The sequence below is a fragment of the Oryza glaberrima genome, chromosome 6 (assembly GCF_000147395.1).
Source record: "Oryza glaberrima chromosome 6, OglaRS2, whole genome shotgun sequence".
Lineage (NCBI taxonomy): Eukaryota > Viridiplantae > Streptophyta > Magnoliopsida > Poales > Poaceae > Oryza > Oryza glaberrima.
The window spans coordinates 18,933,596-18,949,293 of record NC_068331.1 but is presented as its reverse complement, the minus strand read 5'-3'; the positions used below and the strand labels follow the sequence as shown (position 1 = coordinate 18,949,293).

At 38.7% G+C, this 15,698-nt stretch overlaps 2 protein-coding genes across 2 annotated transcripts; both read left to right on the top strand.

The window, feature by feature from the left end:
• The first annotated feature begins 863 nt into the window (after positions 1 to 863).
• LOC127776474 (probable protein phosphatase 2C 55) lies at positions 864 to 4,643 on the top strand. Its single transcript, XM_052302855.1, is given in 8 exon segments — positions 864 to 1,952; positions 2,097 to 2,224; positions 2,311 to 2,409; positions 2,517 to 2,678; positions 2,985 to 3,071; positions 3,179 to 3,270; positions 3,765 to 3,839; positions 4,102 to 4,643. Coding segments are annotated over 8 exon segments (1,137 nt in total). The 5' UTR covers positions 864 to 1,605; the 3' UTR covers positions 4,249 to 4,643.
• A 1,958-nt stretch (positions 4,644 to 6,601) lies between these two features.
• Positions 6,602 to 14,703, top strand: LOC127776473 (DEAD-box ATP-dependent RNA helicase 31). Its single transcript, XM_052302854.1, has 10 exons — positions 6,602 to 7,987; positions 8,529 to 8,635; positions 10,301 to 10,356; positions 10,459 to 10,683; positions 10,765 to 10,971; positions 11,042 to 11,128; positions 11,249 to 11,344; positions 11,411 to 11,626; positions 11,861 to 12,043; positions 13,778 to 14,703. The coding sequence occupies exons 1-10, from the start codon at positions 6,627 to 6,629 to the stop codon at positions 14,003 to 14,005; spliced, it is 2,766 nt and encodes a 921-aa protein (XP_052158814.1). The 5' UTR covers positions 6,602 to 6,626; the 3' UTR covers positions 14,006 to 14,703.
• The last annotated feature ends 995 nt before the right edge of the window (positions 14,704 to 15,698 follow it).

Sequence of the window (15,698 nt, the reverse complement as noted above, 5' to 3'; positions counted from 1 at the left end):
AAGCATCGCAAGCTTATAATCACGATTGCGAAGCTCTTTCTTCTTCAAAACTCATGTTTCACATGAAGAACCTTTATTTTGAAAGGAAAAAAATCAATATTTATTTTGAAAGGAAAAATCAATATTTATTTTGAAAAGAAAAAAATCATCTCTTTTGCACTTCTGCTTATGTAAGTAGGGTATATGTCCTGTGAAAACACGTGAAAGTTGAACATAAAAAGTTTTATAATTTCATAAAAAAATACTAGAGATAGGTATTGATATGAATACATTCTCACCAAACCTCAAACTTATACTATTAACCTGATTTTTTATTCTTTAGAATAAAGTTAAGCTTAGACTTAAGATTTGGTGGGAATTATTTCATATTATACTGATCTCTGTAGTATTTTTTTATTAAATTAATTTTTTTATTAATTTAGAGAACTTCTAGGTCTGGTTTTTACGGGTTTTACTTTTTTTAATGGTAAGTATGTTCGTAACGGCTTACACTGCCCAAGCAATTTAAGCTGCTCTAAATCAAGACTCTTTCTTTTGTTTTGAACTTTGCTTCAACGATATGATAATGCAAAATATCCAAAATGATTTATTAAAAAAAATCAAAAAAGGACTATCTAAAAACTACCACAAGTTTTCTGAGTGAAAAAAAAATCAAATCTAACTATAGTATGATGTAATTTCACCATAACTATATATTATAATAAGATAAGTTGTATAAAAAAATATATTTAGCTTTATACCTAAGTTATACAGAGGGAAAAATATAATTAAAATGTAGTTGTAGGGTAATTATATTATAACTACAATTTAGTTACAATTTAATTAAAATATATGTTGTATAATTATATTACAGTAAACACCATAACTGTAGTTTCTATTCTACTGATTAGCACACAAACAGACGAACACAGAGCTGTAGACCACAGAAATTATGAGCGAGTGAAAGCCTTATTTCTTTTGAAATTGATTACAATCTACATAAGGAGAGTCGAGGTGCTCTAAAGAGATCTATCTCGTCTTAACCTTGAGGTCCTATTTATAGGCGGAGAAAGCTGATGATTTACAGTGTAAGCTGGGTTCTCCTAAAAGCTAACTTTTAGCTTCCATTGCAAGTTGCTGGCTTACGCTGCAAGCTTCCTTCCGTGATAAGATATCTTTTGGTTTCTTCCGGCGTAAGCTTCTTTCTATAGTAAGTTTTCCACTCATACTTACTGGTTCTACTTGATCTTATTTATCTTTTTATTCTATTTATGGAATCGTCCAACCAAAAACAAGAAAGAGTCTCTACTGTCGAGTTGAGCCAGGTCTTTCCCTCTTGTTCTGTTTCCACCATGATAAAGACGCACGAAAGAACTACTATATATGACTAGCGTAGCACGTGGAGGATCCATTCGTTGAGAGTATCCATTGTCTCAGTAGGAAACATCGTCCACAATAAAATATGTTTCATAATAGTTATATTTTTATTTTTTTTAAAAAAAAAGTTCTAAAACTCCCAAAAAAAAAATTTGAAGGGAACTTTTGCGACAGTTGTTTAGCGGTTGCAAAAAGAAAAATCGTTAAAAACCTAAACCCAGGGCCACTGTCTCCGCCTCCGCCTCCGCCATGCGGCGCCACCACCTCGTCGGCCTCCTCCGCCGCGCCGCGGCTTCGTCGACGTCCGCCGCCTCCAGCCGCGCGGGCCCACACCCCAGTCTCCATGCCCCTGGCCCGCTGCGGAATGGCGGCTCCGCCCCCCGCTTCTTCTCCTCGCGCGGCGGCGCCGGAGCTGCTTCGAAGGGCCTGGGCGACGACGAGGTCGAGCTCTACTCGCTCCTCCTCGGCGTCAGCATCGGCGACGAAGGCGAGGCATCCTCACGCGGACCGGCTGCCTCGAGGGGAGGCCGGAGGGGGCGGAACTCGAAGCGGCAGCCGCCGAGGTCGAGATTTGACGGCGATGGAGTTGGCTGTAGGTGTGTATTTTACCTGCTGCCCAGTTGAAATTGGCTTATCTGTGCAATTTCAGAATTCCTTCGAATTTCTCTACTTATAATCCTTCTATTAGAGATTTGAGAATTGAGAGGACATGATATCAAATACTTTATTTTTTTTGGCAGTAAGGATGGTAAATTGAGCTGGGGATATTCAAGTTTCCAGGGGAGGAGGCCTTCTATGGAGGATCGCTTGAGCATAAAGTCAACCACGGTCAACGGAGAAACAGTCAGCTTATTTGGTGTATTTGATGGTAGTGTATTCAATCTTTTCTTTCATTAAGTTGCACTAGTAATTTTGTTCCCTATCATATCTTTGTCTGAAGATTGCATACATTAGGTCATGGAGGACCACGTGCTGCTGAATATCTGAAGAAACATCTATTTAAAAACCTCGTGAAGCATCCTAAGTTCCTGAAAGACACAAAGCTCGCTATAAGTAATGTTTTTTCCCCTTCATTTCGGCTGTACCTCTTCTGTATGTTCTGATTCAGAGCCAGAAAGTAATAATGTTCTCATTTCGTTAACTGCTTTTGCAAAATGCAGACCAAACGTTTCTGAAAACTGACGCTGATTTCCTACAGTCGATATCTTCTGATCGTTATAGGGATGATGGTTCAACAGCAGTGGCTGCCATTTTGATTGGCAACCGCCTATATGTAGCTAATGTTGGTGATTCACGTGCCGTTGCTCTAAAAGCCGGAAAAGGTAATATTTTATTGGTTGTGTTTCTTTGTTAGTGAAGAAACTCCCATTCAAGTTGCCATATTGTTGTAGCTATAAATGGTTACTTTTCAGTATGCCCTGAAACCTCTTTGTCAACTGAAAATTAAGTGTTTCTTTTTTTTCCTGTGTTGCGAAGGATCTTGTCTCTAGTAGTTTTTATCAAATTGCACCAATTTTGATATGTTTCTATACCATTTTCAGAAATTGGCACGTTCCAAATACTCTAGATACTGTGGAATTCTCTTTTTTGTTCTTACATTTCAATCTTGTTTATTTCCATGCTTTTAGCTGTCCCACTGTCTGAAGATCACAAACCTAACAAAAAAGATGAGCGAAAGAGAATTGAGGATGCTGGAGGCATTGTTGTTTCAGATGGTAAGCACTTTTAACTATCAGAATACTCCTAATGTATTTAGCCAGCTTTAATTTAATCGAATACGAGTAAGAACGAAAACCTGAAAAGTTTGATCATGTCACAACAGATATATGAAGGGTTGATGGAATTCTGGCAGTGTCCCGTGCATTTGGCAATCGTTTAATGAAGCGCTATGTTAAAGCAGAACCAGACATTCAGGTATCTTATTGAAGTTCAGTTTGCAGAGGTTCCCTGCCCCTTACATGTTAATAGTTCAGTACTTCAGTTTTGTATTGGTTTTGTCTTACCCACCGTTTCTTATGCACTTGGGATCATGAAATAGCCAGTATAGATATCATCAACCTGGATGAAATGGGTCTGCTGCAGTGCTTAACAGCCTGCAAATGCAGTCTATGTGCGAAATGTTGACTTCCCTGATTAATCACTTTAATCACACCTGTGATCTGGACCACTGATCGCTGAATCAAACAGTTAAAAATTAGTAACATGTTGTAACCTATGAGACTCCTGAAAACTTATGTAATCCAGCATTTAAAATTCACATGCTATGTGTTTCTCCCTTGCATATGATTTTACCCTTCTGAAAAGTTGTTCACAGTACTGATTTCTTATGAGCCACAAAACTTGTTCATGGAAAAGCCTGTTGAACATTGTTTATGAATCTTTTGTGATATTCTACTATGAATATGCAGGAAAAAGTGGTCGATGAAGGCTTGGAATACCTGGTTCTTGCTACTGATGGGCTTTGGGATGTCATGCGAAATGAGGTATCACCTGTTGAATCGTAATTGTTGATTATGTGACAAAGAAAACGACATCACTTAAGTAATACTATTGTGCTCTCTACTAGAGCCATATGAATATTTGCACTTACATAAAAAGAAAGAATTTCCATTCACTATGTTCACTCTCACACGCCCACCTGCCCGGGTGAGTGCACGCACGCACACACAGTTCACGAAAGCTCGCATATTGGTTGTATCTCATTTGGCCCAATGCTAACTAGCGTTTACATCTTTTGTCAACAAGGACGCTGTTTCTCTTTTGAAAGCACAAGATGGTCCTAAAGCGGCAGCCATGAAGCTCACGGAAGTCGCCCGCTCTCGGCTTACCTTAGATAATGTCACATGCATTGTGCTGCAGTTTCACCATGGAAAATCAACCAACAGCAAGTGATGTTAACGAAGTTTGCCATCAGATATCTTCTAATGAGAGTTGCTCCCCCAGATCCTCAGTTCTACAAGAATTTTCAGCAAGCACGAACTATTAGATTGATTAACTCTTTTTTTCTTATTATTATGTATAAAGCCTTTACATGTGACGTGCCTGTTTAAATTGCATCTTTCACGAGCTATAAACGGCTGATGTTTGTTTTAATCGGCGCTGTAAATTTTGGGGAGGCTTATGATATATTTCTGTGCCTATATATATACTACTACTTCAGTTATTTTGTTTCCAAATCCCGGCGGTTGCCACAAGCTGTAACCGTTGGAAGCTTATACCAAATTCATATGTTGCATTAAGAACTCAATTATTTCTTAACCTTCCATCAAGGATATGACGATGCACATGACCAAAATGATTCCCATGGATATGGTTGTAAACAGGTACCGAAGGTTATTCGGCCCATTTCTTTACATGTCGACACCGTTGTTGATTGCTTCCGTGCTTAGCCCTTTCATTGTTCACAATCGTCTTCTCTCACTTCAAACTAGTCTGAGAGAGAGCTCGAGGTAGACTCACTTCATAGCCACGTTGGATGAGTGCTACCTGGCTGATATGGTCTACCGTAAATCCACGTCAAAATAAATGGGTCAAATCTCAAAACTAGTGACCATTGAAATGGTTTATGCTGTTTTACCAAATTGTTCATTTCACTTATCTCTTTAATGAAATTAAGGAATACATTGCTACCACGTGTGGCGTGAATCAAAGGGGCCAATAAGAAAAAACTTTGTACATAGTTGAATTCTCCAAAATTTCTATGCCAATTGTCAATTCCTATGACTGGCTGGAAGTTCATGTAAAATACTGCCAAACCACAGATTTACATAAAATCCAAGGACGTGAAAGTGCATATGTACTAGTTATTCTGAACTGGCTGCCATTCTAACCTACCATAAAAATAGCATGCATCTCTTTCCCACGTGGGAGTATGCATGGAAAATATATTCCTAAAATTTACTTTTGAATTACTTACCCGACCTACAACCGAATTATACTATTATATTCGTTGTAATTTGTTGTAATTCAATCTTTATAACAAGATTTTACATGATTATATTCTGATAAAAATTACTTTAATTAGATATATAAATTACTTTCAAATTTGATTTATTTAATAATTAGTTATTATGAAAATAAATTCAATAAAGCTTAAAGTAATTATCATAAATCATAATTACTTCTATTTTTTCTTATTTTTTTGGGAAAATTGTTTCTTATCTTAAAATTATCTTGCAGTGTAGGTATTTTGTCGAATGTTTAGTCCTATTTTTCTTAGAGTTACTAGTAACTCTAAGAAAATATTACTACCTCCGTTTTAAGTTATAAGAATTTCTAGCATTGTCCACATTCATATAGATGTTAATGAATCTAGGCACACAGATTCATTAACATCTATATGAATATATGAATATAGGCAATGCTAGAAAGTCTTATAATATGAAACAGAGGAAGTAATATTTTCTAGAGCTACTTTTCCCTAGTAGTGTACTACTTACTTATAATAACTTCTATTATTCTCTTATAATTACTTCATATATGAACATAAATTTGCTTTTCTAAAAAAAGACATAGTGATACATTAAAATAACAAATTAAATTGTATTTACTCGTGAATCTTCTCTACATTTTACTTTGCATAGTGCCTTATTTCAACACCATCCACTACATTTACTTTCAATGCTATGCAGAGTTACTTCCATTATAAAACCTAATTATTTCCACAATTTAAGTAAATTACTTTTGAATGTTTGAATACAATCAATATTGGACTCGTTCTGTTACATATTTTGTGTGGAGTACGATGGTTCAAATGGATCTTAAAAATAACACAAGGCTTAAAGAATATTTATCGCCAAAGATTCCATACCCAAAAGAAAATAGACTAGTGTAATAAGGATTCAATTGTTAATTGGTTGGTGTTGACCTCCGCATGTAAATATGTGCCACGTCAACTAGATAGCGCCGATCGGACTTTGCATGTATCTCGCGATAAACCTAAATAGTGTATAACTAGAATTTACAAAAATTTCAAATAAAATCTTTAAAAAAGAAACGATCAAATCTGAAGAGTCGAGTACTAAATCTGAAAAGAAACGATCTTTAAACCTGAAGTGAAGTGACTTGGATAATTTGATACAGTACTAGATCTGAAATTCTGAACCGTCGCGGCTCACAATCGGACGGTTGCTAGATCTGAAATTGATAGATCTATCAAATCGGACGGCTCACAAGCTCTCCCCATTTCCTCTCAAAAACCCCCAATTCCTCAGCCCGCTGTCCTGTGTTAAACCCTAAACCCAGCCCACCGTCCATCCTCCGCCGCCGCCATGCGGCGCCACCACTACCTCCTCGGCCTCCTCCGCCGCGCCACGGCCTCGCCGACGCCCGCCTCCCGCCGCGCGGGCCCACCACTCCCCGGCCTCCTCCAGGACCCGCTGCGGAATGGCGCCGCCGCCGCTGGCCCCCGCTTCTTCTCCTCGCGCGCCGGCCCCGGCGCCGGAGCTGCCGCGAAGAGCCTGATCGAGGACGAGGCCGAGCTCAGCGACTGGATCAGCGACCTCAAGACCGACTCGTTCCACCTCGGCCTCAGCAGCGGCGACGAAGGCGAGGCCTCCACGCGCGGGCCGGCTGCCTCGAGGGGAGGCCGGAGGGGGCGGGACTCGAGGGGCCCGCCGCCGAGGTCGAGATTCGGTGGCGGTGATTTCGGCGGCGATAGGCGTGGGTTTGAGAGGAGGGGGAGGATGGTGAGTAATAATGAGCTGGGTGACGACGATGATTTTGAGGATGAGGTCGGGTTTGGTTCCGCGAGGGGAAGGCGGGATCGGGGAGGGAGGCAGTCAGAATTTTCACATAGAGGAAGGAGGGGAAATGATCGGGGAGGGAGACAGTCAGAATTTTCGTATGGAGGGAGGAGGGCAAACGATTTTGATGATGATGGTGGTGGGTTTCGGTCTACAAGGGGGCAGCGCGGCCGAGGTGGGAGGTTGGCAAATGTGTTGCGGAGGGGATATGATTTTGATGATGAGCCTGGGTTTCAATCTCCAAAGGGACAGCGCGGCCAGGGCGGGAGGTACAGTGATTTGGATGATGATGAAGGTGGGTTTGGGTCTCTGAGGGGAAGACGCGGTCGCGGTGGAAGGATGTCTGGTGTATCGCGGAGAGGTGGGAGGGGAAGTGATTTAGATGACAGTGAGGATGATGAATACTCAAGAGGTTCATCTCCAAGGGGAAGACGTGGTCGTGGTGGAAGGATGTCTGGTGTGTCACGGAAAGGTGGGAGGGGAAGCGATTTAGATGACAGTGAGGATGATGAAAACGATTCTATTGACTCTAGAGGCAGAAGGCGCGACTATGGCACGAGAGGCAGGAATGTGGGAAGTTTGGGACCACGGAGAGGTGGGAGAGGGGGCGATGCAGATTTTAGCGATAGGCGGTCGAGGGGTGGTAAAATGTTTGATTTTGGCTTGTCAGAAGATGACAGTGAGCTGGGGGAAGTTGATGAGGATGATGGTCCATCTGGCTTCGAGGATGATCTCTTTGATGACGAGGGTGGTGAGAAGAATCTGGTGGAGAGTCCAGCTAAAAATTCAGCTCCTTTTGAGTCAATTAAAGGAGAGCCAGTTGATCAGGAGGGTGTTGTGCACACCAGAGAGAGTGGAGGTGGCGATTCGTATTTGAGCCAGACGAGGTAGCTCCACCTTTAAATGTTTTCTGATGCAATGTTGCCTGTTTTCTTTGATTCAGCTCTGAAAAAAACTTACTATCTCCATCCCAAAATATAGCAACCTTTCTAGTTCGGAAGGAGTAGATCAGTAGTCTATAATCATCTAGGTTTTTATGGTTGGGCTAAAAGCTTACATCATTAGTGGATTGCCACTTATTTGATGAAGCAACAAATTATGCATTTCTAATTTGTCCGATCCTTGTTACTGGGGCTGCTACAGTCTGCAGCTTTTCCTTAACGCAAATTGATGCTTCCACAGTTTGATGTCCTACTTGATGAAAAATGTTATAAATTATTGAATCCAAAGTAAGTTATTGCTATGCTTGTCTCAGTGTATTTGTGAATAATATGGCTATGATCTATGATTGGCATTGTGCATAGATCATCTGCTATTTCTCTGAATAGTTGCAAGCATGTACTGATAATTTGAAACACTGGGTACAACTGATGATTATGCACGTATTAATGTTGGTCCTTTTGGATGTTCTCACATTTTACATGATAGGTTTGATGAATGCTCCCTGTCTCCCTTGACACTAAAAGGTGTTAAAGCTGCTGGGTATGAACGGATGACTGCAGTGCAGGAGGCCACTCTTCCTATTATACTTAAAGGTTGATCTTAGTAGTTCTTCTTTGTTATGTGCTCAACATTGTAGTTTTATCTATAGTATTTCACATTTTCTTTTGCAAACTTGTCTCAAGAGTTTATAAATCTATCAGACTCGTATTCACTAACTTCCTTCACATTTTTAATTTCGAATCTGCTATCTTCACATATTTATTGAACTTCAAATTCATGTTTATGTTTGTTAATTTACAAACATCATGTGTGAAGACAACGTATTAGTTCCCATCCTGTGCATTTGCACCACAGTACCACACAAGCAGATCACACAAACTTGACCTACTGAGCTGGCATAGAAAAGGAAACCACTGCTACATTGTGTCTATCTCTAAGCAAAAAAGAAATGCATAACCAATAGATTTAATTTCAAAGTTGTTGGAAGAGGTGTAGCCATGTAGGCCCCATTTGCAAATGAAGAATCTTGTAGGAATTTCAAGTAAACTGTTCAGCATCCTGTACTGCACCCCAAATAGGCCATTGATGAAAAATGAAACTGCAGTGATCGAGCTGTTGAAATCCAATTCATGCAGGGTATTGTATTGTCAACATAGTTTCTTTCTGAACAACCTTTGCAAATGCTTGACAAATGTGATTATACTAACAAAGGTGGATTGAATTGCATTATTGCAATATGGTCTTTAGTGCTTCCATGCTAATAGTGTTGAGGACTTGAATTATTACAACCATTTATCAGATTAAGTTTTTTTTTTGGGGGGAACTAAATAATGCATGAAACTCTTAAGGTACCACAGCCAAGGTGCCTTTAGTTTGGGACCTGGCTAAAGCAAGTTAAGAAACAACAATTGTGGCCCACTTTGAATCTGCATTTTCTATTTGTATGCTTGGTGGTGGGGCCTATACATTAGGGAAGAATTTTGCCTACCTTTGGTCATTGATATGATTTTTTGGGTGAACTGGTTGGTGCATGGAACTAAATAAGTAATTATGAGCTTTTGATTGGCTCCTACTAGTGTGAATCATGTAATTTACGTAGATCCCTTAATTTCTAACGCAGTTTATGAGTCTCCTTGGTAATAGATAATCTTGATTGATGTAGTTTGGTAGGTATTAAAAAATGGAAGAGTTAAGTTTTTTTTATTGAGGAAACTGAGCATATGGTCTGTAAACCTTGGTACCACTTAAACCCTAAAAAGTCATATTGCCAGGTCCAGGAATTGATTTGGTGTGAGTTACCAATGGGTTTGAAGAAATAAATTTGGTGAGTTGGGGTTCGAAATAAAGTTCTCGATTAGCCTCGTGTAAATCCTCTTCTTCTATGACATAACAAAACTCATCACTACAACTCCTATTGTGTTTCATACAATAATTGACCCAGTAAATGGTTACTTTAAAATGTGAGGATGTAATTGGCAGCAGCTCAAAGTTTGGCTGTTTATTTCTTTGTATTAAACTCTGGACATATGGTGAAATAAGCAAAGATGCAATCGTCTTGATCCTAAGGTACAAGAAAAACATTGCGCAACTTGAGCTGTTCTAATTTGAAACCAGTAGTTCCTCTAAATAGCCAAACAACAAAGTGGAAAATCATGTAATATAAACTGTTCATATTTTCTAAGATATTTCTCATGATTGCAGCTTGAATTGCAACTTTTCTAGCCCATACCATGTACTAACAAGCCTTATATATATAGGTAAGGATGTTCTTGCAAAAGCAAAAACTGGGACTGGAAAAACTGTAGCATTCTTGGTAACTACCCTGCTTGACTACTGAATTTTTCTTGCTCTTTTGTTGTTCTAAAGTCTGAACATGCAAAATGGTAATTTGTATTTGTGAATGTTGTATGTGTAGCTTCCCGCCATTGAAGTTGTCTCCAAATTGCCCCCTATTGATCGTGATCAAAAAAGGCCTCCCATCAGTGTTGTTGTTGTGTGCCCTACACGTGAGCTGGCTGATCAGGCTGCTGCAGAAGCTAACAAGCTCCTGAAATTTCATCCATCAATTGGAGTGCAACTTGTAATAGGTGGCACTAGAATGGCTCTAGAGCAGAAGCGAATGCATACTAACCCTTGCCAGGTGATTGGAAGTAACTTACTGAATTATCCTGGATATTTCTACATTTGGATTGTGTGATGTAAAAATGCTGCTGATGTGCAGATTCTAGTAGCTACACCAGGAAGGCTTAAGGATCATATGGAGAACACTCCAGGGTTTGCTACTAGATTGATGGGTGTCAAAGTCCTTATTCTTGATGAAGCGGATCGCTTATTAGATATGGGATTCCGGACTGATATCGAGAGAATAGTGGCTGCACTCCCAAAGCAGCGTCAAACACTTCTATTTTCTGCAACTGTTCCTGATGAGGTATTGCCACTGCTATAGGTCAACACTTCTGTTTGGTCGAAATATAATCAATTTCTACTCTCTTTTCTAGGTACGCCAAGTATGCCATATTGCCATGAAAAGAGATCTTGAATTTGTGAACACCGTTGAAGAAGGAAGTGAGGAAACACACTCACAGGTATTTTTTAAAGCATATGCATGCTGACTGTTTTTCCAGATTCCAAGTTTCTATAAATTTTGATCAGACATGTTACTTTTGTTACCATGTTTTTGAGCAATCTTTTGTTACCATATTCAGGTGAAGCAAATGCATGTAGTTGCACCACTAGACAAACAGTTTTCTATCCTGTATGGTCTTCTAACTGATCATATTTCAGAAAATGTTGACTACAAGGTAAGTGCATTGGCATATTATAAGTGTCTCCTGTAAATATGCGTACTTACAATGAGAAAAATGCAGGTGATCGTGTTTTGTACAACTGCAAAGGTAACAAGTCTTGTTGCTGAACTTCTGTCTGAATTGAAGTTGAATGTACGCGAGATTCACTCCAGAAAGCCACAAAGTTACAGAACCAGAATATCCAAAGAATTTAAGGAATCAAAAGGTCTTATTCTTGTTAGCTCCGATGTATCTGCTAGGGGCGTTGATTATCCCAATGTCACACTAGTCGTCCAGGTAAGAACTTTTTTATGGTAGTTATTGAGCTGTTTATTTGTTGTTGCCTATCTTCTTTGCTATTTGATATACAAATATGTAAAAACTCCAGATCGTCCAGCACTGGAAGATTTTCTTTTTCTATATTCCTCTTGTAAACGTTTTGTTGAAACAAATACGAGCATGTGCATATTCTTTTCTTTTATCATATCCTGCTTATATACCAATGTCAGCTGATTATCATCGTTATTGCAGATGGGAGTGCCTACTGACAGAGAACAATATATTCATCGACTTGGTAGAACTGGCCGCAGAGGAAACGAGGGGAGCGGAATCTTATTATTGGCACCGTGGGAAGAATACTTCTTGAGAAGTATCAAAGATCTGCCTATTACAGAGGCAACATTACCTTTAATGGATCTGGACACTAAAAGAAAGGTAATTAAGCTTATTTACTAGTTCAGATATGATAGTTGGTGCCTGTTTAAGGTAATCAAGCGTACATGCAATAGTAACGATCATATTGTTACTATTTGAAAACTTTTTTGTTAAAATTCTGAATTTCGTCATGCCTGAGAATTGGGCAGTTGGTTCTAATTGATGTCTGGATATTCTCTTCTTTTGACTATCTAACTAATTTCCATTCAAATAAGTATTTAAAATCCACAAACCACAGATGCAATGTCCGCCCCAATCTTGAGGTGTGTTGACTTGTAGCTTGTGCAAATTGGTTGGTTCACACTATTTTTTAAATGCTGGTTCATCAGCACTTGTTTACCTAGCATATAAAATCTGCATCATGAAGAGAAAATACTTCCAAATATGCTATTCCACCGGTTAGAATTTTGGTATTGTCACTATTATGCATGACTAGTGTTTGGATTTCATGGTGAAATTGAGCTTGACACCATGGCTTCGTTGTATGCATTTATGCCCTTCAGATGATCTTAGTCTTACAATGTTGCTACTTGCAGTAATATTTGCTTAATAGGCCAGCCAAACTATGCAAATTTCCTCTTAATGCTCTTCTGTTCATGTTAGAAGGGATATTGTTTGACACAAATATATCAACTGCAATTCTGATTTTTTTTTTGGTTTACAAGGCATAGTTAGTGAGTGGTACATATATGTGTGCTTGATTGTGTTTCCAGTAATAGATGGTGATGATAAAGCCAGTTTTTGCTGGGAAGCATCACCAGGATTCAAACCCCATGTTTACACACCCGCAGGTGGACTTTAGTAGGAATTTTGTGAGGCTCATGAATTTATCCCTGGTCTACCCTTCATCTGTTTGAGCTTGTGTTCAAGGGGCATACTCACGGGTCTTTGTGCATGTATGTGTTCTTATAATTGCAGAAAAAAAGAAGTAAAAAAAAATCACTGAGCAAGGCATGATATTCTATATTGTGGGATAATTCTTTTGTACGTATTGTTGTTTAACCATCAAAAGGCTATGCTTCTGTAATGATATGTGTTTGTCAGTGGTTCTTTGACCAAAGATATTTTTTAACAACAAAACATGATAATTGACTGAGGGCTCATTTGCGATTGTTGCATCGGGCTGTGGAGCTAGTGAAGGGAGTCATACCAAATACTCCCTCCGTCCCAAATTATAGGGCGCCTACTTTTTAAGGAAAATTAAACTCGGTAGTTTTTGACTAATAATCATACTAACTATATCTATACTAAGTATGATGCATGTTATATCACTAGATTCATATTTTGAAGTACTTTCATGTGATGCTAATTTCATATTTGTTGGGATCATAGAATAAAATAAAATACTGGTCAAAGTATGTTATGGAAGACCGTGTAAAAAAAATATGGGCCTTATAATTTGGGAGGGAGTAACAATTATACTAAAAAGAACTGTTTTGCACCTAAAACTAAGGCTGATAATTGATTATTGTATCCAAATTCAAGAATAGCGAAATGAATGTGATTTGAAAAAGCAACCGCAATATCAAATGTGACCCCATGCGGGTTGGCTGTAGGTTTACTGAGTTAATGATGTGTGTATTGTCCTATGTCTGGTGATTGTTCTTGCTTAGCTTCATCATGCACTGACTGTTATACTTTGTATGCCATTTCCCGTTCAAAATACTAAGAATGATATCCTAGTTGTTGGTATTTGGCATAATGCTCAGTATTGCATTTTCTTATTGTTTGTAGGTTGAAAAGGCTCTTGCACATGTGGAGGTTAAGGATAAGGAACTTGCCTACCAAGCATGGCTCGGTTACTATAATTCTAACAAGTTCATTGGGCGTGACAAATACCAGCTTGTATCACTTGCCAATGAATTTAGCAGAAGTCTGGGCTTGAATAACCCTCCTGCGGTGCCTAAGCTTGTCCTTAGAAAGATGGGACTGAACAATATCCCAGGTCTGCGATCAAAATAGTCTTCCTCGAACCAAAGTTTTCTTGAATACACATACCACAATATTATCGTGCTTCACAGTGGTATGAGTTTTGGAGCAGTCTAGCTGGTAAACTAATAAACAGCTATGATTAAAGGTCATAATGAGCTACTGGGAGCACAACTAAAGCTTCAGTCTCAATTTTTTTCTCCTGCAACATGGAAAATATGCCTTATGAAGGTGAATCTGTACACAAGCGATATGTAGTTTTGCATGCCCAGTACTGTGATGTTTAAAGCCTGACCATGCATGATCAGGCTGATGTAAACATCTGAGTTGGTGGCACACGGAATTTTACTTTCTTTCCATTTTTGTGTGCCCGTGTATCTATTGGATAGAAGCACAATACCCCTGTGCATGCGCTATCGTATTTATTGGACAATACCCTTGTGCATCCGCTATCTGGAAGATTGTGCAAGAGCTCTGTTCTCCATTTGGCCTATAAATATGGTATTTGTGTAATGTTGATCACCAAATTGAACATATAATCTCTGTTAGTCTACCTTTTTTGACAGGATAGGGCTACGTAGCCTGTGAACAAATATTTGTTAGTTTTGTAGCATGCATTGGCTACGTGTCGTTTTTGTCTTTTTGTAGTGTATGCTACAACTCTTGGCACTTTATACAAGGTGAAGGTGAGAAGGCAAAACATGCAAGAGGCCCTCTCGATACATTATCTATGAGTTGTTTGTCAGCCTATCCCATGATTTGAATATTTGAGTTACTTCTTCTGGCTTGTGCCTCAGGACATGAGTGTCCTTGCGCTAAAAAATATAGGCAATCTTAGCATCCGTTAAAATAAAAAAACTATTTTTGAGTTAGTTTTTCATCATATATGCTAGAGCCAATTTTTTTTTTCTAACGCTCTAACACTAAACCTTAGTTTTGTTCCAAACCTAACAAAAAAAAGACCTATGTTTGCAATGGTTAAATTCAATTCTGAGAGGAAAAAAAAATCTAACAAAGAACAGGTTAGGAATATAATAATATTATTGGAATTTTCTTTTAAGAAATGTTTCTTTAAAAGGCAATGGGCATTAAATCGTAAGAAATAATTTAACCTGCGGAGGTGTTGCAATCAAACAAAATTCTTGCATCCAAAATTGTAACAAACCTGAATTTGTAAAATCATGGCAAATTAGAGTAATCAAAATTTCCAATTTATATTTATTGTGGTGAAACCTTTGTTTTTGGATTTCCCATGCATCATATGTTTCATTTTGCATACATTGATTTATCTTCGAAAATAGAACAACAAATCTCTATGTTCAGCCCAATTGAAAACTCGGTGCACTACATGTTCTAAGCCTTTGCATGCATTAGTACAAATTGCAAGAGGAGATACATTTCCTGTAGTTTTATGCAATTGATTTATAAACCAGGTCTAGTTATCACTAGTTTCAGCATCAATGAAACCAAAAGCATCAATAAAACCATTAGGGCAGTTGAGTCTATACTGAGGTATGGCCTACATCCAATTAGAAGTCCAATAATGCATGCACAAAAGAATCTGTGAAAATAAACATTCCCATCAACTTCCTTTGTGTCAATTTCAATAACACTACCAGGAGACCTCTCCATGATTGCAACCCTCCACCTATACAACAAATGGAAATTATCTTCCCAACTGCCATGCAACTAGATCATAGCCAAAGTCCCACCCTTAGCCACAGTA

What these genes read in the sequence shown, in the direction of transcription:
- LOC127776473 (XM_052302854.1), top strand. Translation starts at nt 6,627, where the DNA reads ATGCGGCGCCACCACTACCTCCTCGGCCTCCTCCGCCGCGCCACGGCC. An exon ending in TCTTCCTATTATACTTAAAG is followed by an intron (nt 8,636 to 10,300) that starts GTTGATCTTAGT and finishes TTATATATATAG; the next exon opens with GTAAGGATGTTCTTGCAAAA. An exon ending in CTGCAACTGTTCCTGATGAG is followed by an intron (nt 10,972 to 11,041) that starts GTATTGCCACTG and finishes TCTCTTTTCTAG; the next exon opens with GTACGCCAAGTATGCCATAT.